Genomic DNA, 26,425 nt, shown 5'->3' with positions numbered 1-26,425 from the left:
GAGTCACCTAAAGTGGAGCACCCATAGGGACACTACTCAAAGAAGAGGAAGTTACTCACCTTGTACAGTAACAATGGTTCTTGGAGATGTGTGTCCCTGTGGGTGCTCCACAACCCACCCTCCTCCCCTCTACTTCAAAGTTCTCTATAGGGCTCTGTGTTAGAGAAGGAAGTGGGGGGTAGGGGGGTGTTCTCTCATGCAGTGCTAAATAGGCTCGAGGCAGACCACAAGGGAGGGAGAGCACATGCGTGGGCTCAATGGGACACTGCTACCAAAAATCTCCGATTAAAGGTGCAGGGGCACACAGACACGTAAAGTGGAGCACCCATAGGGACACAGATCTCGAAGAACCATCGTTACTGCACAAGGTGAGTAACTTCCTCTTTCTTTGTTGTTTAAGTTTGTACTTCAATCCACAAAGAATTGGAAAAGGAAGCAAAGAACCAGTTGTGGAATCTAATATGATAAAGCTGCATAAAAGATTAGGCTGTAGTGCTGATTTAAAGTTATGGTGGCAGGCAGACTGATGGGCAAGGAACTGAAGGATGGAGTTGTCAGACTCTGGAAAACTGGGTTAACTTTTGAGAAATATTTCAGTGGAAAGGAAAATCAGGCAGTGATCGAAGCACAAATGCAAAGAATGCAGATTTATGACCACTGAGTGATCAGTGTACTTGCACTGTATACATGTTACTTCTGACTTGTTTAAGGAAATATTTCTGTTGGAAGAGCACCAGCAAAAAGTTCTGGGGTAACTAGAAAGCTAGGAGATATACCCTGTATAGAAATTGTGATAATTCAATCACCACCTCATGTTTCTCTGAATCCATAATTTAGCAATGTTTGAGTCATTGCAGCATTTGTAAAGTCCTAAATCTTTGAGTTAATCTTTTTGCAATTATGTTGTCAAATAACATGCTTTGCACATTGCACCTTAATAAATGTATAGCATTCCAGAACTCCTCACTACTTGCACCTTATTCCCATTAATACAATTGCCGTGCTTTCTCTCTGAGGCCGCTTTTGGGAAATAATTTAGTTGGCTCTAATGTGGAAGTAGCAGTGGTTTTAGGGGACACTGTGTGTTTCTGCACTAAACAACATCTAATCTAAATGGATTTGACCCTGGATTTGTATAAATGAAAATGAGTTTGGTATTATGCTAGCCTCCCATTCATCTACATCACAAAATTGCCACATGAGACAGGGGTCCTGGGGAAAATATAGTGTGTGATTATGTAATTAAAAATTGTAGCATAATGCATAAAACAAGGGGGCCAAATTGAGGTTGTAGATAGGAAATGCCAGAATTAATGCTAACGTTAAAGTGCTTGACTTTACAACCTTAATGTTCTTTTAACTTGTAGATGTGCAAAAAGTTGTTACAGTATGTATGAAAGATTTTTTCATTTATTGTATATCCTTAGATTTGAAATATATGTCTGGAGCACATATGCCATGCTTATTGGAAATCATTAAGAAAAGGATAGATAAGACAGAAAATACCATATTGCCTCTATTTAAATCCATGGTACACCCACATCTTGAATACAGCATGCAGATGTGGTTGCCCAATCTCAAAAAAGATATATTGGACTTGGAAAAGGTTCGGAAAAGAGCAGCAAAAATGATTAGGGGTATGGAACTGCTGCCGTATGCGGAGAGATTAATAAGACTAAGGGGGGAATATGATAGAGGTCTACAAAATCATGACTGGTGTGGAGAAAGTAAATAAGGAAGTGTTACTTCTCAGAACACAAGAACTAGGGGCCACTAAATGAAATTAAAAGGCAGCAGGTTTAAAACAAATAAAAGGAAGTATTTTTTCACACAATGCACAGTCAACCTGTGGAACTCCTTGCCAGATGATGTTGTGAAGGCCAAGACTATAACAGGGTTCAAAAAAGAACTAGATAAATTCATGGAGGATAGGTCCATCAATGGCTACTAGCCAGGATGGGCAGGGATGGTATCCCTAGCCTCTGTTTGCCAGAAGCTGGGAATGGGCAACAGGAGATGGATCACTTGATGATTACCTGTTCTGTGCATTCCCTATGGGGCACCTGGCACTGGCCACTGTCGGAAGACAGGATATTGGGCTAGATGGACCTTTGGTCTGACTCAGAATGGCTGTTCTTATGTTCTTATTACTGGAGTCAGGTGATGGCATTCATGAAAGATATGTCTTGGTGTATGTAGTCCAGATCCTTTAAGAAATTTGTTTCTCAAATTGTGTACTAAACGCTAATTATCTTTTTAAGTTGTTCTAGTCTTCACCATATTTTGCATGTAATTACCACAGTAATGGGAGCATTATCAGTTCTTAGATGCCTATCAGGAATGTGCAAAAGGAGATGGCTTAATATTTGAAACACAAATTATTCCAATTAGAAAACAAATCTGTTAGGATAAAATCACCTTTGGTACAAGATCTCAAAAAACTCTGTAACTTAATAATGAAAAATACCTGACAACTCATACTCCTTTGCACGTGAAACCTAAAATGTACAAATAAGATGAGAAATGCTGGTCTTGCTTAGTCAATGGAAAAGAAACTTCCATAACAGATTATTTAAGTAGACAATGGTACTTGCCCATTGCTGTGTATCTTTAATACCACATGGCTAGCATCCTCTTCTGGCACAGAGCAAATGGGTTGGATTTTTCCATAGTATATGGTAGCTTAGGTCACTATATTGTAGCAAAGTCAAATTCGTCCCTCCATTTTTATCTTTCTTTTCTTCTTTTTGGTAAACTTCATCCCATCTACACATCTGAAAAAACAAGTAATAATTCTTCCCCAAAGTGTAAATTAGAAAAATCCTTTCCCAGTTCGTTGTAAAAAAAGTGAGTATGTTTGTTGAACTACATTGTTACCCAGAAGTGATTTATATGAACATCTCTGTTATCACACTGTAGCTGTCTAATGAGAAATGGGAAGGAAAGAGTTAATTGGATGCATGCTGTCTACAGCGATGAAGTTCAGTCAACTTTGGGTGACATTCTTGGAGCAGGGTTAAAACATGGAAATGAGACTTATGGGAAGTGAATGGAATTTGATGATATGCCCATCCAAGGTGAAGGAGGGGGAATGTTTGATATATCCATTCTAATACTTTACATAATTTTCAGTGGTGAGCTTCAAGGATAGAAGAGAGTATGGCTTGGAATTAAATTTTCTGGGCTGTTCGGCTAGTCAAGTGTGGCTCTTCTTTCCCCCATTCCTGTTCATGAAAAACAGAACTTTGGCAAGTCTCACTTAGCCCTGATCTACAGTAGGGGTGATCAATCTAAGTTACGCAACTTCAGCTACGTGAATAACAAAGTCGATGTACTTAGATCAACTTACTGTGGTGTCTTCTCCGCGGTGAGTCAACTGCTGACGCTCCCCCTTTGACTCTGCCTGTGCCTCTCACGGCGCTGGAGAACAGGAGTTGATGGGAAAGTGCTCGGGAATCGATTTATCACGTCTAGACCTATGTGGAAATAACCTGATCGGAAGCAGTTAAACAAGTAGTCAGTTAAACAAGTACTCTTTAATAGCAGGTGAGATACGAGTTACCCCCACAAATGGACTAGATTCCAATCCTGGTGTGCCTCCAATCAGGTCGAGGCAATGAGCGCTCCATTACCACTTATCCTGGACTATATTTTAGACCTCAATTGGGGTTATCCACGAGCTCCATTCATGTGCATTTGGCAGCCATCATGACCTTGAGATAGACAGCCACTCCGTCTTCACCCACCCTCTCATGAAACGATTCCTATGGACCTCCAAAATCTTTACCCTCACGTACGGGATCCAATCCTGACTTGGAACCCTGGCCTCTTCCTACACTCTCTTACTAGACCTCCATTCAAACCAATGGCAATATGCTCCTATGTTCATTTATCTATGAAAACAGCATTTCTTGTTATAAGGTCTGCCTGGCGGGTTGGTGAAATTGGAGCACTTATGGCATACGCCCCATATACAATTTTTCATAAAGACAAGGAAACAACTAGAGGTTCATCCATTTTGGATCTGGGGTTGAGCAACAGGGATGAATTGGTTAGTGAGAGGGTCCCAGAGCTCATGCTGCAGCCCAAGCCTGAACATCTGCACCACAATTAAACAGTCGCTTAGCCCTAGCTAGCCCTGTGAGCCCGGGGCAGCCGCAGGTGTCTAACTGCAGTGTAGACATAAACTGGGAGAATGGGAGCCCTGAGGCTGCTGACTCAAGTGCCCTTGTTGGCAGCAGAACAGAATGCCACCTCCTTGCCATTCTAGCCTAAATGTCCATTATATTCTGCTTCTTGGACTTTTTCTTTGTTGATAATATTTATGTAATGATTAACTGGCAAGAAGAGGAACTGAGTTATCAATCTCACATGGATGTAAGTCCTTCTCAGAAATGCTTGGGGGACCACAAATCCAGCAGCCTGCTTTTGGGAAAGAGTCAGGCTTCAGGGACTCCACCTCAATTGTCTGGGGTTTGTGTGTGGAGTAGGGAAGCAACAGGATATACCAGAGGAGAGAGAAGAATGAACAATGTGAGGAGGGGGTCAGAATGGCAGGGGTTGGGGTATGGAGAATAAGAAGAGGATGGCATGAGTTAGGATGGACATTGTGTGTGGATGGAAAAATGAAAGAGAATGGGGAGAGGACACTCTCTGAATTTGGGCTTTGGAGAAGGATGGGGCATCCGAATAAAGGCAGCATATTTACACATTTTTACAAGCAATATGAAAGTTAGTATCTAAGCTTCTTGGATAGTTGTCTCTGTTCATGTCAGCGTTCCATAGGGTTTAATCTGGAGGTCTCTCATACAGCAGGTAGTTTTTCAGCAGCAGCAGATAATCACTTTATTCCCTCCAACATACCCCCGATACTTCCCCGATAGATTCAGTGCAAACTCAGTTGTGTTGTCTGTGGCTGGGTAACCAGATCTACTTTCTTCATAATAATCTTAAATGATTCCTGGTAGCATGACACACAATTAAAATACTGTTGAGATTTTACTCATTGTAGACCAAAATGTTCAAAACAGTATTTAAAATTTAAAATTGATCCTCTCTCATGTTAGTCTAATGTGTCAGTGCTTGGAAAGAAAAGATAGGTTGTTATAATGAAACTAGAACAAGGAATTTAGAGGCATGATGTGCTTAGTTATGACATCAATATGAAGTAAGACTGTCAGTACCAAGGAAAATGAGGTTTCCAAATAACCAAAGAGAGGGAGTATAAAATAATATGCTGGTCCCTGCCTTGGGTCTTACATTATTTTAAAATCAGACTTTAAAATAGATATACTAGGGCCCCGGTACTGCATATATCTACATGTCTGTTTACCCTTAAGCATGCGAGTAGTCCCATTGACAAGTGATGGGCATAAGTTAAGCATCCTTGATTTAGTTAGTCCTATCAGCAGCCTGCAATACTGTAATGTTTCTCTGTGATAAGGGCAGAATATATTTTTTCAGTTTCAAATAGACTCTCTTGTTTTAGTTTAGGAAAGCAAGAAGGAACCCGGAGAGTGCATGGTCTCAGCTGTAATACGCCACAGCAACTCTGAAAACAGAAATGCTTCTGCAGACAGGCAGAACCATAGGAATTCAAAGTTTCAGTACAGAGAAAATAAAATCATAAGTTACAACATACATTAAAGCTACCACTGATCACAAGGCTTGATTGTCTTTCCTGCACTGACTTACTGTTGTTGATGGAATAGTATTTCAGAGGTTTGCTCCTTCTGTCTGGAGTGCTCAAAGAGTAGGTAATAGGTGCTTTTTCTTCCCAAGGGTGTTGTGTTTGGGGTTCCATTTTGTGACCCTTGTGTTCAGTGTATATCTGTGGCTGTTTAGGGAACATATTTTGGTCTGCAGTGATAACAGTGCTTTAGGTCTACATCTCTTCTAATTTAAACAATGGGAAAGAACAGCATCTGATAGCAAAAGGAAGAGACTGGGTGCATGCGAACTGGCTGCGGCTCAGATGAGTTAAGACAAATTGATGCTAGTAGGTAAGGAAAGCATTTGTTGAACAGGCTAAGGCTGAGAGTACAGCTTTGACTTCAGGAGTTTGTCTGGCTTTTACCAATATAGATACCTGTTTCAAGGTTACATTGGATCCATTACAGGCTGTAGATTCACAGATAAGAAGTAGCTACCACAGGTGGTATAGTCACCAATGGCTGGCAACATTTCTCTCCAAAGCAGACTATGCATCATTGATCAATGTCCTATAACTCTCAGGCTAGATTATGTATATGCACTCTGGTTGGGGCTACCCATAACAAACACTTGATACCTTCAGCTAGTATGGAACGTAGCTGCTCTTCTCTTGAGTTTGGTGAGCCACAGTGAATTCATAACCCAATCTGCTCTCTGCTTTGCATTGGCTATCTTTCTGCAAGTGTGTGAGTACTGTGACGTTGCACTCCATATGCTTTATGGAAATATGCTTATGAATATGACATAACTGGAATATGCTTTACGCTAAATACCCCTTGTATGGTGTCATTAGAAAGCTACTAAGTGTGTTCATCCTATTTGTTTCCATGTATTATTTCTATATCTGGAGTTAGGAGAATAAGATATAAACTTGTATCATTGATGTAAACCTATTAATTGGAGACCATTAAGGGTGCTCCAGAAACAATCAGTTGTAAATGGCCTTAGTTACTGGAAAGCCTTCCTTAGTACGTGTGGGCCAGCCCATGGGGAATGGAGACTAGGCGTTTTACAGTGATATGTGACCATGTCACCTGATAACGAAATCCGTCTTATAACTGGTACTTTTCCATTTAGAAGGAGGGGTGGGGACCCAGAGAGACAAAAGATTCCCGCCTTGTACCAAAGCTATAAGAGGGGGTGGAGCAGGACAAAAGGGGCTGCCAGTCATGAGGAAACCCCTGTTTACCACCTGAGATGTCTGCTGGAACTAACAAGAACTGTACCGGGGAGAGGATTGGGCCCAGACTAGGAAGGAGTCTAGTCTGTGAAAGAAGCTTATTGGAACATCTCTGGGGGTGAGACATTACCTGTAATCAGTTTCTTAATGTATTAGGCTTAGCCTTGCATGTTTTTGCTTTATTTTGCATGGTGATTTACGTTGTTCTATCTGTTATTACTTAAAACCACTTAAATCCTACTTTTTATACTTAATAAAATAACTTTTGTTTATTAATAAACCCAGAGTACGTGGTTGATACCTGGGGGAGCAAACAGCTGTGCATATCTCTCTATCGGTGTTATAGAGGGCGGACAATTTATGAGTTTACCCTGTATAAGCTTCATACAGAGTAAAACAGATTTATTTGGAGTTTGGATCCCATTGGGAACTGGGTGTCTGGGTGCTGGAGACAGGTAACCTGCTAAGCTGTTTTCAGTTAAGTCTGCAGCTTTGTGGGCATGGACCAGGCCCTGGGTCTGTGTTGCAGCAGGCTAGCATGTCTGGCTCAACAAGACTGGGTTCTGGAAGTCTCAAACTTGCAGGGAAAATGGGCTCAGAGGTAATTTCAGCAGATCAGGTGACAGTCCCAAGGGGGTCTCTGTGACCGAACCCATCACAAGTACAATCTATAAAGTCCTAAATAGCTTGAGATGGAGTTATTTAAAAGATCACCCATATCCAGTCACAGACTGTAAGAGCTGGAGAGTCTTTTCTTGCTGTTGGTTCCTGGGGTTAACATACCTGTAGCCATAGTATGAGGGCATTCTCAGTGGAAAGGCCATGCATTTGGAACAGTCAGAGCCATTGTTTAGTGTATCAGAACACAGGACAGATTTATATTTAAGTTTTTGAAAGCCTGTTGGCTTTATTCTTGTTTTGTGTTAGAGCTCTCATTTCGGCATGAGGAGTTCTGTTGTTGGGCCTCTTTAGGTGGAAATGGTAGCACACCATGTTGGTTTCCTTTTATATATTAATGTGTTCGTCTAAGATTCTACAGCACTTGGTTATGTGTTTGCTATTAATTTAGTGTGGACTTGTTTTATCAGATAAACACTTATCTAAATAAATCCAAATATCCATGAAAATCTATATTATAAAGGTTCCAAATAATAAGACCTTTCTACCCTGTGCTGAAGTTTATACTTTTTTCTCAAATCATTCCCATTCTTTCCATTGTTTTTTCATAATTAATAGGTGGGTTTTTTTTTAAAGAAGTTGACTTTGTTCTCCACACAACTGACTTAGTTTCTGGTATGAAACTTAGTCTGATCTCTGATCAGATACCAGAGTTTTGTATCATGCCCACTATCAAATCTAAAGGAGAGACTTTGGACACTAGTATAACATACAGTTGCTCATCATATCTTAAATGTTCTTGTTAAGAACCACCTTTACTTTTTACAGCACTATTCCAATCACTGCATATGAAAAAAAAAACATAATGCAGCAAGAGCTCCATTTGGTTTCAGTCCAGTTCAGAAAGCAATATCTTTCAGTTATGTACATAGTTACCACTTGTGGTTATGCAATTTTGTACTAGAGAAAATTAGGGAGATGTTTTCATTAGTATGTGGGTTAGTGGAGGGGTTTCTAATATAGTTTTCCCTTTTCCTTTTTCTTGCGTTTGAGAAATGTGTGATGATTAATTGTGCAAGAATGTGGGATGATGTGTTTGGTACTTAAAAACTAGAGTGTTAGGAAGTTGGTTTTTCTCTCCTTGATACCTCCCAGCTTCCAGATTTTTCTTCTTTGAAAGATAATTATCTGCTGTATGATCAGTGACAAGTGAAGGATGTTGTACTGTATTGCTGGAACAGAGATAAGGAGAAATTAGTATAAAACGAGCTACATGCAGAGAGGAGAACAGGAGGTAGGCAGTGTTTTCAGAGCAACTTAATTCAAGAAAAAAATGGTGTTCCTATGTAGTGTCTTTGTTAGGGACTCCTTTAAAATATAAGGCTAGATTCTAATCTCAGATATACTGGTGTGAATTGAGTCATTCTATTGACCTCATTGACATTACTCTGCATTTACACAAGAATAACTGAGATCAGAATTTAGCCCAGTGTGCGTGGTATTGGTCATCAAGATTGAAAAGATGCATTTAGGTGTTAGGTGGTGGAGCACTGCAGTGTCTGATGTATAGAGTGGGAGGGATGTTCAAGAAAAAGTTAAGCCTTGAGAAGGTGTGACTAGGACAGGGGTTCTCAACTGTGGGTTGAGACCCACATTATGGGTCCTTTTTTTTTTTTTTAAATTCTGAAACAAAATTTGATCATGACTTATCTCCCAGTTCAGAGAAATTCCTGGAGTTTCTACAGCAGTTAGCATAGCTTAACTTCTGTCTAATGCTACCTTCAGACGTGTTGCTTTGTAACAAATGAACCGTGTGCCATATGAGATTTGTTTCATATTTAGTATTTCCAGGTTCTATCAAAGAGTTGGGTCTTAACATTTTAATGTATTCTCTTGAAGATGTTGCAGTAGGGAAGAGAAATATTAATGCAGAAGTTTAAATATTGATTGCTGAAACAGATAGCCCAAGATTTAATCTTGGTCTCTAATGAGGGTTGCTATTAAAATAAAAATATGTTAAAAAGGACTCAAAGTTCCAGTCTGGGCCAGAGGTAAAGAAATCGCTGGTTTTAGTTCAGTTGATTTTTACAGTCAGCTATTTATTTGAAAATTCATCTGAATGCCAGTGATGTTCTTTGAGTGCTTGTTCATGTCCATTCCAATCAGGTGTGTGCGCGTGCATGTTGGCCGGAAGATTTTTCCCCTAGCAGAATCCGTCAGATCGGCCTGGGTGCCCGCTGGAGTCGCGCCTCCCAGGCGCCTAATATAGAGCCCTGCCAACCCACCACCCCCTCAGTTCCTTCTTGCTGGCTACTCCAACAGACGGGTGGGAGGGTGGGTGTTAGAATGGACGTGAACAACACATCTCGAAGAACAACAATTACTAGGAGTAACCGTTTTTTCTTCTTCAAGTGCTTGTTCATGTCCATTCCAATCAGGTGACTCCTAAGCCAAATTTAGGAGGTGGGGTCGGAGCTGTCCACTGATTGGAGTATTGCCTGTCGGGTCATCGCATAATGCACAGCGAAAGTGTGAATAGAAGACCATGTCACTGCTCTGCAGATGTCCTGGGTAGGAACCTGATCCAGGAACGCTGTAGATGAAGCCTGCGCCCTGGTAGAGTGCCCCGTGATTGGAAGTGCAGGAACATCTGTCAGGTCATAGCACTCATGGATACAGGACACGATCCATGATGAAATGCATTGGGATGAACCCGACTGACCTTTTCATCCCGTCAGCCACCACCACGAACAACTGGACCGACTTCCTGAATGGTTTCGTTCTCTCAGTGTAAAGGGCCAGCGCCCTGCGGACATCCAGAGTGTGGAGTCTCTGCTCCCTGTCTAGTCTCTGTTACTAGAATGAGGTTTAGGGTAGAAAACGGGGAGGAAGATGTCCTGGTTGATATGGAACTGTGAGACAGCCTTCGGAAAGAAAGCAGGGTGGGGCCTGAGCTGAACCTTGTCCTTAAAGAACCTGGTGTAGGGTGGGCCTGAAGTTAGGGCCTTGAGCTCAGACACCCTCCTGGCCGAGGTTATCGCTACCGGGAACGCAACCTTGTAGGAGAGAGAGAGCAGGGAGCATGTTGCTAAAGGCTCAAAAGGTGGCCCCATGAACCTAGAGAGGACCAAGATGAGATCCCAGGCCAGAACTGGTTGACGGACATGCGGGTACAACCTGTTGAGCCCCTTTAGGAAGCGGCTGACCATGGGGTTAGTAAAAGCCGAGCGGCCCTGTATCCCCGGGTGGAAGGCTGAGGTGGCAGCCAATTGTACTCTTATAGGAGTCAACGAGAGACCCTCCTGCTTCAGATATAGAAGGTAGTCTAGAATGTGCAGCACTGAGGCTAGTGTCGGGGGTGAGTCACGCTGCGCCAACCAGATTGAAAATCTCTTCCACTTTTGGCAAGGTACGTGGCTCTCATCGAGAGTTTCCTACTGTCAAGGAGGACCTGTCTAACCTGGTCTGAACAGGAAAGTTCCGATGGATTCAAATGTAGAGCCTCTATGCTGTAAGATGGAGTGTCCGTAGGGTTGGGTGTTGGAGACATCTGTGATCCTTTGTGAGAAGGTCCGGGGAGATTGGCAAGGTAATCGGGGCTCCCATGGACATGTCTAAGAGGGATGTGTACCAGTGCTGATGGGGCCAGGCCGGTACTATCAGTATGACCTGAGCACGATTTCTGCAGATCTTGAGCAGGACCTTGTGAACGTGCGGTATCGGCAGGAATGCATACAGGAGAGCCGCTCCCCAATGGAAGAGGAACACATGTGCTGTGGAGCCTGGGCTATGATTCTGGAAGGAGCAGAACTGCTGGCACTTCCTGTTGCATCGCGTGGCGAAGAGGTCAATTAGGGGAAATTCCCACCTCTGGAAGACTGAATTTGTGACGTCCGGGCAAAGGGACCACTCGTGGCTGCGAAATGACCTGCTGAGGTGGTTCGGCAGCTCGTTTTGAATCCCGGGGAGGTACAACACCTGCAGGTGGACTGAATGTTCTACACACAAGTCCCATAGAATAAGGGCTTCCTGGCATAGGGGAGAGGAGCGTGCACCCCCGTTTGTTGATATAGAACATTGCAGCCATATTGTGCATCACGACTGATACCTATTGTCCAGTTAGGAAAGGGCAGAATATCTGACACACTAAGCACACCGCTCTGAGCTATCTGACATTGATGTGGAGGCGCAGATCTGCCTGTGATCAGAGGCCTTCAGTCCTGTGGTCCCCCAGATGAGCTCCCCAGCCCAAGTCTGACACGTCCATCACCAACTACAGGGTTGGCTGTGGGGCAGCAAAAGGGACTCCTGAGCACACCTGCTGGGCATTGGTCCACCACCAGAACAAATCGAGGATAGGGCAAGGCAGGGTCACGATCCTGTCCAAGCTGTCCAGGGCTGGTCGATAGACTGACACGAGCCATGACTGGAGTGGCTGGAGCTGTACCACGTAAGTACAGGCTGCCATGTGCCCGAGAAGCTTCAGGCAGTTTCTCATGGTAGTGGTGGGAAACTGCATGACTCCCTGGATCATGTCGTTGAGGGTTGAAACCTCACCTGTGGGAGGAATGCCCTGGCTTGGGTCGAGTCCATTATCGCCCTTGTGAACTCTATCCTCTGGATGGGGGACAGAGTCGATTTTACAGACCCAGGTTCTCAAAGGTGGTTCTGATAAACGAGACCTGAGTTTCCACTTGTGTCCTGGAGCGACCTTTGATCAGCCAGTCGTTGAGGTATGGAAACACCTATTCCTGATGTCTCTGCAGAAAGGCAGTGACGACTGCCATGTCATTCTCTCTTCCTGTCCCCAGCATGATGGAAGATGATAAAACCAGCACATCTAACATAAGTTTTGGTTTGGTTTTCTTGACTTTAAATAGTGATTCATAACTAGGGATCTCTAGTGGTAATGGAGGTGAACCACTGTTATAACATGTTACAAAGACTTGTACACTCCACTGCCATCGTGTGCATTACTGCGTGTGTTACACCTCAAACAAATACAGTACGGTTGACTTATAGCCTTGGCATGCACCTGTCTATGTACTTTGGTGCATGTGCACACCCACGCCTTGTGTTAGGATTGTAAAAGATCATGCACTGGTGTCTGCACCTGCAAAATGTGGGTTTATGTATATGCATGTGCACAAATGAAGACACGGCTAAGAATGTGACCCAATATATGCTCTTTTTTTAAAAAGGCAGAATCTTGCAGAGATTGTGTGAAATGAATGCTTAATGTGGGCAAGTAGTTATGAATGCTATCCAAATGTAACAGATGTGCCAGAGAGAGCTGTCAAGCCATTGGCAGACCTCTGCGCGATGCCTAGTGTTTCTCACTTTTGAGTAGGCCTCAGCATTGTTGGTATCTGTACAAAACGTTCGCTAGAACAGTGCTGTTTTGCCATTGAATTATAACTGTACCTTTTTATTACGGACAAAAAATCCATAATTAAATCTGGTCCATAATTCTGTGATAGGCTGCATTATGTAATGAAACTTGTAATAGCTAAATGAACTTACCCTAGGAGTTCAGTAAATGTGTAGTTGTCACCCACAACTATTTTAATGCAGACTTGCTTGGCATTGTTTTTCCTTTATAGACTTGTAGACTTTACGTTCAGAAGGGATCATCATGATCATCAGTCTGATCTTTTGCACACTGCAGGCCACAGAACCTTACCCACCCACTCCTGTAGTAGGGCCATAACCTCTGGATGAGTTACTGAAGTCCTCAGTATTGATTAAATGAAGTGCTGTTTCTCCTGCAAATTGTTATTCCCTTTGGGGAAGAAAACAGGTGGGAAGGGAATCAATAACTCTCATAACTTCATGTTTTTGAAGCTGGCTTCCTGAGGCAGCATGTCACTGGGGGAGTGGGCCTGGCCAAAAGTTCCCATAGGGAACAGTGAACTTGTGGGTCTGCTGTTGAGTGACAGGTCGCTGGATGCTCTTGCTGTCCATTGGCCAAAGGAACTCTTATAGCTCTAGAGCAACCAGACTCCATTGCTATCCAGTGTCAGTTCATATTGTTCATTTGGATATAATATGCTACTTTGCCAGGGGTTATATCAGATACCCCCTCACCAAACCCAAGAGCCCAAACTATGTGCCATTTTTGTGTAAGAACTTCCACAAGTTCAGGGGTGATAGGTGGAATGATGCTACTAGGGGTCCTCTCCTCCCACTTTGTGATCATTGGCCACTTTTGCGTGATATTTATATGATATTCATCCCTTCTGTGCTTGGAAGCGATGGACTAGTATGGGCTGACAAGCATAAGGATGGAGCATAATTTTCCAGGATGACTTTGAGTGGACAAATGAGTGTGTATGAAAATACAATGTTCAGTGCTTGATGAAGGTCATTTTACTCAAACAAGTCAAGGTTAGGATTACTATCCTTCTGTTCTTGGAAAGAATCTCTTCAGAGTGGGAAAATAAGCAGTCCACAGTGCATGCTTTCTAAACATTTACAGTAATAGAATCTGAGCCGAAAAATGTTAGTGGCACTGATCTAGCAAACAGTGACACCATTCTGAGTAAAAGAAAGTGGGTGACAGATACATGTGGTACTAAAGAGAAATGGGAAGTGTTAACATGGTAATCCCAGAGTGAAGAGGAAGCAAATTTCCACCACTCAAGTGGATGGCAGCACTTCAAACTGATGGTTAAAAAGATTAATCATGAAAGAGCTTCATTTATACAAGAAAGATTCACATATGTCACCTATGGGCCTGATTCCTTTTCAAACTGTCTGTAACTGTGTTATCTGTTTTAATCAAACTTTAATAGGACAACAGATCATGTTGTGTCCATTTCAACCTAATTGTCAATTTGGTGATAAGCCCTAACACTCAATGAAGTCTTACACCAGAGTGTTTGGTGGTATCACGCGTCCCTGTAATCAGATGCTGCATTTGTCCCACAGCTACTGAAGAGAATGTAAGTCATAGGGGAAAAACGGTTTGTGCCACTTTAGAAAGGGACCAACCTTTAATACTTTAATACAGGCAAAGGTTAGAGACGACACTAAGGGCTTGGCTATACTTGCGAGTTACAGCGCAATACAGGAGCCCCGGGTGCATTAGCTCACTACTCATCCACACTGGCAAGGCACGTAGAGCGCTCTGACTCCACGGCTACAGCGCTGCTGTTACTCCACCTCGGCGAGTGGAATAATGTTTGCTGCACCTTCGCTGGAGCGCCGCAGCGCCAGTGTGAACAAGGTGTTGTATTACTGCACTCTGATCAGCCTCCGGAAACGTCCTATAATCCCCTTAAGTCAAGAGGCCACTCTTGTCATTGTTTTTGAACTGCTGCAGGAATGCGGATATGCCCATTGAAAGCTCTGTTTCTGATAGCTGGCTGCTTATCTGCTCTGAGACAAAGCAACCATTAGTGTGGAATGCTGTGTGTGAGAGAGAGAGAGAGAGAGAGAGGTGGGAGGGAGGGGGGTCTGCTGCTGTCTGAATTTACAAGACAGCATGCTGACATGTTCTCAGTCCCCCAAATACCCACTCTCTCTCCACCCACATACACACAACACTCCCTGTCACACTCCACTCCCCACCCCGCCATTTGAAAAGCACATTGCAGTCACTGGCATGCTGGGGTAGTTGCCCACAATGCACCCCTCCCAAAGGCGCTGCAAGTGCCACAAATGTGGCCACGCCAGTGCGCTTGAAGCTGTTAGTGTGGACACACTGCAGCGCTTTCCCTACTGCGCTCTCTGAAGGCTGGCTTAACTCAAAGTGCTCTCTATCTGCAAGTGTAGCCATGCCCTAAGAAAAAAGCAAGTTAAGTAAATAAAGTTACTCTCTAAACTACAGTACATACTGATGAATAAATCTCAAAAAGGCTACTTGAAACCAGATGGAAATAGTCTCCTTCTTTTGTTTCAGGTTACAGCCATCCATCTCTGATAAAACTTCTCCAGCAGCCACAGAACTTGGTAAGTGGTTTGCATAAAAGACACAAAATAATTAAATCAGTCCTTCACCCCTCCCACCCTTGTTACTGGTTTATCTTGTGTTAACTTTTAAAAAATGGCCATAAATTCAGTGTCTTTATTAAGTCCATGATTTTCAGTGTCTAGCCGAATTGTAAATTTATGTTCCCAGGCTTGTCTTTTGAAGGTGTTGTGCAGGTGTCCTTTGAGGACAAGGACTGGGACGTCAGATATGGAATAATTATGCAGATAATGTGAATATATTGGTTAGCAGTGTGAGTCTTCAGAAAGCACAGCATCCTACACCCTTGTTGCCTATGAAGTGGAAATTATGGGAGGGAATCCAACATGAAAGATGTTTGAATAATATTGCATTATAATTCAATCTGCTTTTTTGCCATGGCCTTTCTGAAGGTCATGGGTTCCATGATTTTTGTATATATATTTTTTAATTTGACTTTTAACAGTTTAGCTTGTGCATGTGGGTGAATGCATGGGATGATGAGCTGAATTAACTTAACTGAAAACCTTGCATGATTCCAAATTAAGCCCTGAACTGTATGAGAGTCTGAACCCAAAAGCTCAGCAACACTGTGTAGATGTGAAAGACCAGATCAGTGAATTCTCAAGGAGAGTTTTCATTTCTCCAAAGAGGGTGATTCTTTCTCCTGATTAGTTGTAGCTAAATTAGCCCGAATCATATTGTATGTATAGTTGGGGTTATTTTTTTCAATGTGCATTACTTTACATTTATCCACATTACATTTCATTTGCTATATTTTGTTTCTGAATCACTTAGTTTTGTGAGATCTTTTTGAAGTTCTTCTTCCCAGTCTGCTTTGGTCTTAACTATCTTGAGCAGTTTAGTATCATCTGCAAACTTTGCCACCTCATTGTTTACCCCTTTCTCCAGATCATTTATGAATAAGTTGAATGGGATTGGTTCTAGGACTGACCCTTGGGGAACACCACTAGTTACCCCTCTACCTTCTGAAAATTTACCATTTATTCCTGCCCTTTGTTCCCTGTCTTTTAACCAGTTCTCAATCCAAGAAAGGATCTTCCCTCTTATCCCATGACAACTTAATTTACGTAAGAGCCTTTGGTGAGGGACCTTGTCCACATGTTTGTTGACCCCCTCAAAGAACTCTAATAGATTAGTAAGACATGATCTCCCTTTACAGAAACCATGTTGACTTTTGCGCAACAATTTATGTTCTTCTGTGTGTCTGACAATTTTATTCTTTACTATTATTTCAACTAATTTGCCCGGTACTAATGTTAGACTTACTGGTCTGTAATTGCCCAGATCACCTCTAGAGCCCTTCTTAAATATTGGTGTTACATTAGCTATCTTCCAGTCACTGGGTACGGTAGCTGACTTAAAGGATAGGTTACAAACCATAGTCGATAGTTCCGCAATTTCACATTTGTGTTCTTTCAGAACTCTTGGGGGAATGCCATCTGTTCCCAGTGACTTGTTACTGTTAAGTTTCTCAATTAATTCCAAAACCTCCTCTAGTGACACTTCAATCTCTGACAATTCCTCAGATTTGTCACCTAGAAAAGACGTCTCAGGTTTGGGAATCTCCCTAACATCCTCAGCCGTGAAGACTGAAGCAAACAATTCATTTAGTTTCTCCACAATGACTTTATCATCTTTAAGTGCTCCTTTTGTAACTTGATTGTCCAAGGGCCCCACTGGTTGTTTAGCAGGCTTCCTGCTTCTGATGTACTTAAAAAACATTTTGTTATTACCTTTTGAGTTTTTGGCTAGCTGTTCTTCAAATTCCTTTTTGGATTTTCTTATTACATTTTTATATTTAATTTGGCAGTGTTTATGCTCCTTTCTATTTACCTCACTACGATTTGACTTCCACTTTTTAAAAGATGCCTTTTTATCTCTCACTGCTTCTTTTACATGGTTGTTAAGCCACGGTGGCTCTTTTTTAGTTCTTCTACTGTGTTTTTTAATTTGGGGTATACATTTAAGTTGAGCCCCTATTATGCTGTCTTTGAAAAGTGTCCTTGCAGCTTGCGGGGATTTCATTCTAGTCACTGTACCTTCTAATTTCTGTTTAACTAACCTCCTCATTTTGCATAGTTCCCCTTTCTGAAATTAAATGCCACAGTGTTGGGCTGTTGAGGTGTTCTTCCCACCACAGGAATGTTAAATGTTATATTATGGTCACTTTTTCAATATGGGGATAATTGAAATCCCCCACTATTATTGAGTTTTTTTCTTTTGATAGCCTCGCTAATCTCCCTTAGCATTTCATCGTCACTCTCACTGTCCTGGTCAGGTGGTCGATAATAGATCCCTACTGTTATATTCTTATTAGAGCATGGAATTACTATCCATAGAGGTTCTATGGAACATGTGGATTCATTTAAGATTATTTCATTTGATTCTACATTTTCTTTCACATATAGTGTCCCCTCTCTCCCACCCCCGCACGACCTGTTCTGTCCTTCCGACATATTTTGTACCCCGGACTGATTGTGTCCCATTGATTGTCTTCACTCCACCAGGTTTCTGTGATGCCTATTATATCAATATCCTCCTTTAACACGAGGCACTCTAGTTCACCCATCTTATTATTTAGACTTCTAGCATTTGTGTGCAAGCACTTTAAAAACTTGTCACTGTTTATTTGTCTGCCCTTTTCTGATGTGTCAGATTCTTTGTGTGAATGTTTCTCATCTGATCTGGCCCATACTTTGTCCTCTTTCATCCTCTCCTCCTGACTTAAAACCTAAAGAATCTCTATCAGTAGACTCTCCTCTAAGAGAAGTCTCTGTCTGATCCACGTGCGTCTCTGCAGCAGTCTGGTTCCCCCATCTCTTAACTTTAAAAAGGTTGCAGAGCAGTTTTTAAACTAAGTGCCAGCAGAAAATAGATCATATTTTCGTTAAAATGGGGCATTTTTTCCTAAGAGATAACTTTATTCAAAACACCCTAATTACAATGTAGCATTAATCTAACAAAGAGCTGTCTACCACCATTATGTTTGGTGGCACTAGCTTATTTGTATACTGGCACTTTAAACGTCAGAGAGAAGCTTGGAACAAATCTCAGATCAGAATGCCTGCAAAGTGCAGATAGGAACTTTATAGCTAGACCCATCTCTCCTAAACATGATCCGCACAGACACTGTTCATAGAATCATAGAATATTACGGTTGGAAGAGACCTCAGAAGGTCATCTAGTCCAATCCCTGCTCAAAGCAGGACCAACACCAACAAAATCATCCCAGCCAAAACTGATAGGTCTGAAAACTCTCTAAGGATGAAGATTCTACCACCTCCCTAGGTAACCCATTCCAGTGCTTCACCACCCTCCTAGTGAAATAGTGTTTCCTAATATCCAACCTAGACCTCCCCCACTGCAACTTGAGACCACATAGAGGATTTAGGAAAACAGTCTTTCCTCTCTGGAGACCTATAAGGACTTACTTCACTGGAGCTCAGACTGTAATTCTACAACTTGGGAAAAGTAGCATTGTTTTGTAGTAAACATGGGTTGTTGAGCCTGCTTTGATACATTAATTAATTGCCAAACGTTACTGACTTGTACTTAATTCACTTTTAACATAAAAGTAGCATATTTTGTGACAATAAAACACCTGCAAAGATTAAAAATCTGTGCTATGGAGAAACACTTCAATCCATGATATTCCATTCAAGTTACTTGAATAAATTTACCAAATTAATCTGTATTAATAATTTAACAGTGATTTTGAAGAACAAAAACTGTTTTTCAAACAGTGTACTGTACAGGTTGGTGCTCACTGACTCCCCACTCAGTTATCACCCACTGACCACCAACACTAAACTCTAAACTATGAGGGTTTTTATACTATGGTCATTGCCATAGTATCTGCATACCTTCTAGGAGTGTATTAAGCAACTTGACTAACTGCTGTCACACACTGTTTTGTTCACTCATCCTGTTCCCAGAGGAAGAAGCAGTGGAGTGGCTTGTTTTGATGGCATGGATTTCTTTTGTTTGTTTTTTCTGTGTGTGTATATTGTAGAAAACAAGGTCAAAGAAATCCACCTTGCACTTGGAACGGAAAGTGATGAGGTTTGTGATAGTCCTGTCCTGGGGAGTTAATTTCCTAGTCTCAGACAGCTCTCAAAGAGCTTTAAACAATCGTTTAGGTATCCTGGGCCCTGGCCCTGGAGCACTTTGATGATAAGGACCAAGACCTTGAATTTGATTCAGAATTCTATGGGAAGCCACAGAGGACAGGTGTGATGTGCTCACAGTAGCCTTTGTTGCTGAGGAGCATTTTGTATTATTTGGAGTTATGTAAGTGTTGAAGGTTTCATGCCCAGGTATCTTACATTGCTATAGTCCAGCTGAGAGGTGATGAAGGCCTGAATAACTAAGGCCAAGTTTTCATACATCAGGATGGGATGGAGTCTCCCAGCCAACCAGAGAAGGTAGAAAGCATTACTTGTGGCTGTTGTGGTGTGAGGAATTCAAGAGTACTCCTAGACTATGGACTGAATTGACCAATTGTGGACATGAACCTTCAATCACAGGAGAGACTATCATGGCTGAAAACTCCTCAAAATACTTTCCTTTGCCCACCAGCATCACCTCTTCTGCTTGGATTCAAATTCAGCCAGTTGTTGTTCATCCATAAGCTGATCTCATCCAAGCACAGGGCCATCTTGGTGGTGGTTGACATGGTCATAAGTGGTGAAGGATAGATAGAGCTGTTTATCATCTGTATATCACTGGCACTTGAGACCATGTCATCTGATCAGTTCACGCAGTGGTTCCGTATAGATGCTGAAAAGAACCAGAGAGAGAATTAATCTTTGTGGAACCCCGCAACTGAAGGGTCTAGTGATAGAAGTGCAGTTCCCATTACTGTTCTTTGGTGTATCACTGCAGGAAGGACTGAAGCCATTTTAGTGCATCACCCCGAACTCCTGCCATCTCTGTCAGGTGAAACAGCAGTATCTCATGGTCAATAGCGTTGAATGTTGCAGAGAGGTCTAGGAGGATGAGAATGGATGTCTGGCTTCTATCCATTGTCAGGAAGAGATCTTCCATCAGTGCCACTAAAGCAGTTTCAGTTCTGTGTCTGGTTCTAAAGCCAGATTGTGCTGGGTCTAGTATGTTGGCTTCACTTAGATGTGCTTGTAGTTAATCTTTCACTAGCTTCTCTTTGGGGGGCAAATCTTGCTGTGGCCATCTCTGTAGGTGCCAAGGACTCTTGTAGTGGAGACATTTTGTTTCTACTGAGTTGGGGAGGACCCCACCCCTGGGACGCAAAGAGGAGTTCAGCTTCCCAGTGTGTCCCTGCATGTTGTTGTACAGAAGAAAATTGGGGATAGAGCTGGAGAATCCATTGCTACAAAGATCATTCAGTCTTCCCCATGCCTTCGAGAGGGGTGCTCGGGCTATGGAGGCTACTCCAGCCTTAGTGGCTGCTGAATGGCTCAGAGCTGGACCAAGAGAATGGGTTCCTCTCTCTTGTCTGCAGGGAATTCTGCAGCTGCCAGCCAAATTACTCAGATGTAATGCTGGGAGAGGCTGTTGCCAAAGGGAGACTAGTTACCCACAACATAAATGAGATGAGTAGAGAACACCATCATCTGCTTAGCCCATTGTTACAATCTGAAAGAAGAAATTTAACATGCTAGTGCACAAAGGAGAACTTCCCTAACATGCAGTCATGGTAAAGGGGCATGCTTCAGACTCCTAGGAGGCTGGCCACACAAATAAAAGGAACCAGAACACCAAACCATTTATTTCATTGGAAACATTTTGAACCTGAGCTGCTAAGCTGAGAGGAAGGCAGCCCGGAGTCAAAGAGAATCTTCAGTGTCCAACCAATCTTTGGTGAAAGCCAGTCTCCTTGGGTAAGAATAAATGCACATCATAGAATCATACAATCATAGGACTAGAAGGGACCTCGAGAGGTCATCTAGTCCAGTCCAGTCTCCTGCACTCATGGCAGGAATAAGTATTATCTAGACCATCCCTGACAGGGGTTTGTCTAACATGCTCTTAAAAATCTCCAGTGATGAGATTCCACAACCTCCCTAGGCAATTTATTCCAGTGCTTAACCACCCTGACAGGAAGTTTTTCCTAATATCCAACCTAAACCTCCCTTGCTGCAATTTAAGCCCATTGGTTCTTGTCCTATCCTCAGAGGTTAAGAACAACAATTCTTCTCCCTCCTCCTTTTATGTACTTGAAACTGTTATCATGTCCCCTCTGTCTTCTCTTCTCCAGACAAAGCAAACCCAGTTTTTTCAGTCTTCCCTCATAGGTCAAGTTTCCTAGACTTTTAATCATTTTTGTTGCTCTTCTTTGGACATTCTCCAGTTTGTCCACATCTTTCCTGAAATGTGGCACCCAGAAGTAGACACAATACTCCAGTTGAAGCCTAATCAGCGTGGAGTAAAGCGGAAGAATTACTTCTCATGTCTTGCTTTCAACACTCCTGCTAATACAGTCCAGAAAGATGTTTGCTTTTTTTACAACAGTGTTACACTATTGACTTACATTTAGCTTGTAGTCCACTATAAGCCCCAGATCCCTTTCCACAGTACTCCTTCCTATGCAGTCATTTCCCATTTTGTATGTGTGCAACTGATTATTTCTTTCTAAGTGGAGTACTTTGCATTTGTCCTTATTGAATTTCATGCTATTTACTTCAGACCATTTCTCCACTTTGTCTGGATCATTTTGAATTTTTATCCTATCCTTCAAAGCACTTGCAACCCCTCCCAGCTTGGTAATGGCCACAAACTTTATAAGTGTACTCTGTATGCCATTATCTAAATCATTGATGAAGATAATGAACAGAACTGGACCCAGAACTGATCCCTGCGGGACCCCACTCGTTATGCCCTTCCAGCATGACTGTGAACCACTGATAACTACTCTCTGGGAATGGGTTTCCAATCACCTTACAGTAGCTCCATCTCAGTTGCATTATCCTAATTTGTTTATGAGAAGGTCATGCGAGACAGTATCAAAAGGTTTACTAATGTTAAGATATACCACGTCTACCGCTTTCCCCCTATCCACAAGGCTTGTTACTCTGTCAAAGAAAGCTATCAGGTTGGTTTGACAGGATTTGTTCTTGACAAATCCATGCTGACTGTTACTTATCACCTTATTATCTTCTAGACGTTTGCAAATTCATTGCTTAATTATTTGCTTCATTATCTTTCCCACTACAGAAGTTAAGCTGATTGGTCTGTGATTCCCCGGGTTGTCCTTATTTCCCTTTTTATAGATGGGCACTATATTTGCCCTTTTCCAGTCTTCTGGAATCTCTCCTGTCTTCCATGACTTTTCAAAGGCAATCGCTAATGGCTCAGATATCTCCTCAGTCAGTTCCTTAGGTACTCTAGGATGCATTTCATTGGGCCCTGGTGACTTGAAGACATCTAATTTGTCCAAGTAATTTTTAACTTGTGCTTTCCATATTTTAGCCTCTGATCCTACCTCATTTTCACTGGCATTCACTATGTTAGGTGTCCAATCACCACCAACCATTTTGGTGAAAACCAAAACAAAGAAGTCATTGAGCACCCCTGCCATTTCCACATGTTCTGTTGTTGTTTTTCCCCTACCATTGAGTAACGGGCCTGCCCTGCCCTTGGTCTTCCTCTTGCTTCTAATGTATTTGTAGAATGTTTTCTTGTTACCCTTTATGTCTCTAGCTAGCTTGATCTCGTTTTGTGACTTAGCCTTTCTAATTTTGTCCCCACATACGTGTATTATTTTTTTATATTCCTCCTTTGTAATTTGACCTAGTTTCCACTTTTTGTAGGACTCTTTTTTGATTTTTAAATCAGTGAAGATCTCCTCATTAAGCCAGGGTGGTCTCTTGCCATACTTTCCTACTCAGTGGGATAGTTTGCTCTTGTGCCCTTAATAATGTCTCTCCGAAAAACTGTGAACTTTCTTCAGTTGCTTCCCAGGGGATCTTACCTACCAACTCTCCGAGTTTGCTAAAGTCTGTCTTCTTGAAATCCATTGTCTCTTTTTTGCTGTTCTCCCTCCTACCATTCCTTAGAATCATTAACTCTACCATTTCATGATCACTTTCACCAAAGCTGCCTTCCACTGTCAAATTCTCAACCATTTCCTCCCTATTTGTCAAAATCAGATCTAGAACAGTTTCTCCCCTAGTAGCTTTCTCCACCTTCTGAAATAAAAAATTGTCTCCAATACAGTCGAAGAGCTTGTTGGATAATCTGTACCCTGCTGTGTTATTTTGAAGTTCCCCATCACCACCAAGTCCTGTGCTTTGGATGATTTTGTTAGCTTTTTTAAAAAAACAACAACAAAAGCCTCATCTACCTCTTCTTTCTGGTTAGGTGTTCTGTAGTAGACCCCTACCAAGACATCACCCTTGTTTTTTACCCCTTTTATCCTTACCCACATATCCTAATGTGTGAGAGAATTACATGCACAGTGGCAATGGTCCAGTGGATAGGACACTGGACTGGGAATCCAGGAGGCTTGGATTCTACTTCCAGCTTAGCCACTGAGTGGTGTGGACTCTTGGAGAAAGCACTTAACCTCTCTGTGCCTCCACTTCCCCATTTGTAAAATAAGGATAATGATACTCCCCTTTGCAAAGTGTTTGAGATCTGTGGATGAAAGGTGTTTTAAATATTGTTTATCATGCCATTTGCCTTAAACGTCAAACACAAATATACTGCAGTACAGTAGAGCCTTCCAGGTATCTCCCAAAGACAGCATGGAAAACAGAACTGAAGAAAGCAAACAATCATTCAGGAATGTATTAGCAGGAGTGTTGTAAGCAAGTTACAAGAAGTAATTCTTTTATTCTACTCAGCATGATAATGCCTCAACTGGAGTACTGTGTCCTGTTCTGGGCACCACACTTCAGGAAAGATGTGGACAAATTAGAGAAAGTCCAGAGGAGAGCAACAGAAATTATTAAAGGCAGTGCTTAATTTGTGTCTGGGCTTGCCAGGGCTGAGACCCAGCACCTCTGTGCTTGGCAGTTCATAGCCCTGGCACCTCTGGGCTTGCATCGGTTATAAAAGAAAAAAAAAATTGCTTGTGCCCTGGCACCTCTTTCATTACAAATTAAGCACTGATTAAAGGTCTAGAAAATATGATGTATGAGGAAAGATTGAAAAAATTGGGTTTGTTTAGTCTGGAGAAGAGAAGACTTGGGTGGGTTGGGGGACAGAAGTCTTCTAGTACATAAAGGTTGTTATAAAGAAGCAAGTGATTTAATTGTTCTCCTTAACCACTGAGGACAGGGCAAGAAGGAATAGGTTTAAATTGCAGCAAGGGAAATTTAGGTTAGCCATTAGGAAAAACTTGCTAACTATAAGTGTAGTTAAGGACTGGAACAAATTACCTAGGGAAGTTGTGGAATCTTCATCAATGGAAGTTTTTAAGAACAGGTTAAACAAATACATGTGAGGGATTAGCTGGATAATCTTTAGTTCTGCCTTAGTGCAGGGGACTGGATTAGATGACCTATCGAGGTCCTTTCAGTCCTACATTTCCGTGATTCTATGAATATCATCTCTGCTTTCTCAGCCATTGTTCATGTCAGTCTTTGCTGTGTAGCTCTGTCTCACCAGTGAGATTATCTTCATGAGTATTGGGGATTGGAACTGCAGCTGAGTAAACGCAATCAATTCAAAATGTAAACTATGGCCAGTAATTTTGATGATTTTAATCCTCTTCTCTCACAATCCAGTACCAATCTGATCAACCTCTGAGCGCAGAATCAAGTTACTACTAAAACTAAGCTGGACAAAACCGTTGAATGCAATTTTACATAATATGATGTAGTAGTATCTCATTGAATCAGAACACAAATCCCCATTCCCCCTACAGTATCCATTCATCCAGACTTGGTTTTGCCTTACATGTTATTCCCTTGATGTACTCCTCACTATTGTGAATGTGTGAGAGGATTTTATAAGGGAGAGAGCATGTGTGTTTGTGAGCATAATTTAATTGCAGGGAAACTATTTTATTGTGACAATTGCATTGCTGATTCTTGCAGTTTATCTTTCTCCTGTCCTTTGAACATATCTTTGTCTAGTTCCTCCATCCTCAAAATCCTATACTGTAATAATATCTGGGGGGTGTTTATACCCACAGTGTTCAGAACTGGTCTCCCTTGAAGCCTGATAAGGAAGAAACTATTACACTATCTTAATTAAATTTAAGTTTAGCCATTCTAACTGAAGCCAAATAATTAAGGCTTTAAAGTTTATTTCCTCTGTATAAAAGGAACTGAGATTTTGGTGAAAGAATAGGCTATAGGGATAAAAGATCAGTGTTAAAGAAAAAACATTTCACTGCAGTCCAGAATATATCTCTTTAAAGGTGACCCTCAAAGAAAATAAAATTTGGGCTTAAACAGAAAAATGGGCATATTTATTGAGACTTGACTATTTTCAGTTATTTTTAAAACTTCTGTGTCATAACTGGAACTATTTAAGAATTTGCCTAATGTCAGTGTACTTGAACTTTAGACTTAGTTTAATTTACATTTACATTTTTTGAATCAGTCTCAACATCGCAGCTTTTTTCTTATGATATTAAATACTTACTGTTTCTCTTCCTTCATTTTGCAGAGTACATTTATTAACAGACCTGCTCTTGGGATTTTACCTCCAGGGAATTTTGCTGAAACCTTAAAGGAATCTTTGCTTTCGGTAAGTTTAAGAATGAACTATGATGATTTACCATATTCGAAGTCTGCATATTCTCCAAAGTGCATGTATGGTATGAACCCAACCTGAAAGGAAGGATCTGAAATTTCTAGTGCATCAGTAAATTGCAAAGTTACTTAATCACAAATAAGAAATAAGAGCTCTGTGCACTTATATTAAACAACCTCCATTAGAATATTCCTACCATCCATGTTAACCCCGATGAAGGGATTCAGAAGGTATGAAACACAATGAAAAATGTAGTA

At 41.7% G+C, this 26,425-nt stretch overlaps 1 protein-coding gene across 1 annotated transcript in view; it reads left to right on the top strand.

The window, feature by feature from the left end:
- ABAT (4-aminobutyrate aminotransferase) overlaps positions 1 to 26,425 on the top strand; it is a 122,851-nt gene that overhangs the window by 70,630 nt on the left and 25,796 nt on the right. The window contains exons 6-7 of the mRNA XM_084641821.1: positions 15,414 to 15,463; positions 26,082 to 26,162. Coding sequence (XP_084497947.1) covers positions 15,414 to 15,463; positions 26,082 to 26,162 — 131 coding nt within the window. The remainder of the gene's footprint in view (positions 1 to 15,413; positions 15,464 to 26,081; positions 26,163 to 26,425) is intronic.

Source organism: Lepidochelys olivacea, assembly GCF_965140295.1.
Source record: "Lepidochelys olivacea isolate rLepOli2 genome assembly, chromosome: 10".
Classification (NCBI taxonomy): domain Eukaryota; kingdom Metazoa; phylum Chordata; order Testudines; family Cheloniidae; genus Lepidochelys; species Lepidochelys olivacea.
The sequence above is the reverse complement of the archived record's forward strand: the minus strand, read 5'-3'. Positions and strand labels throughout refer to the sequence as shown.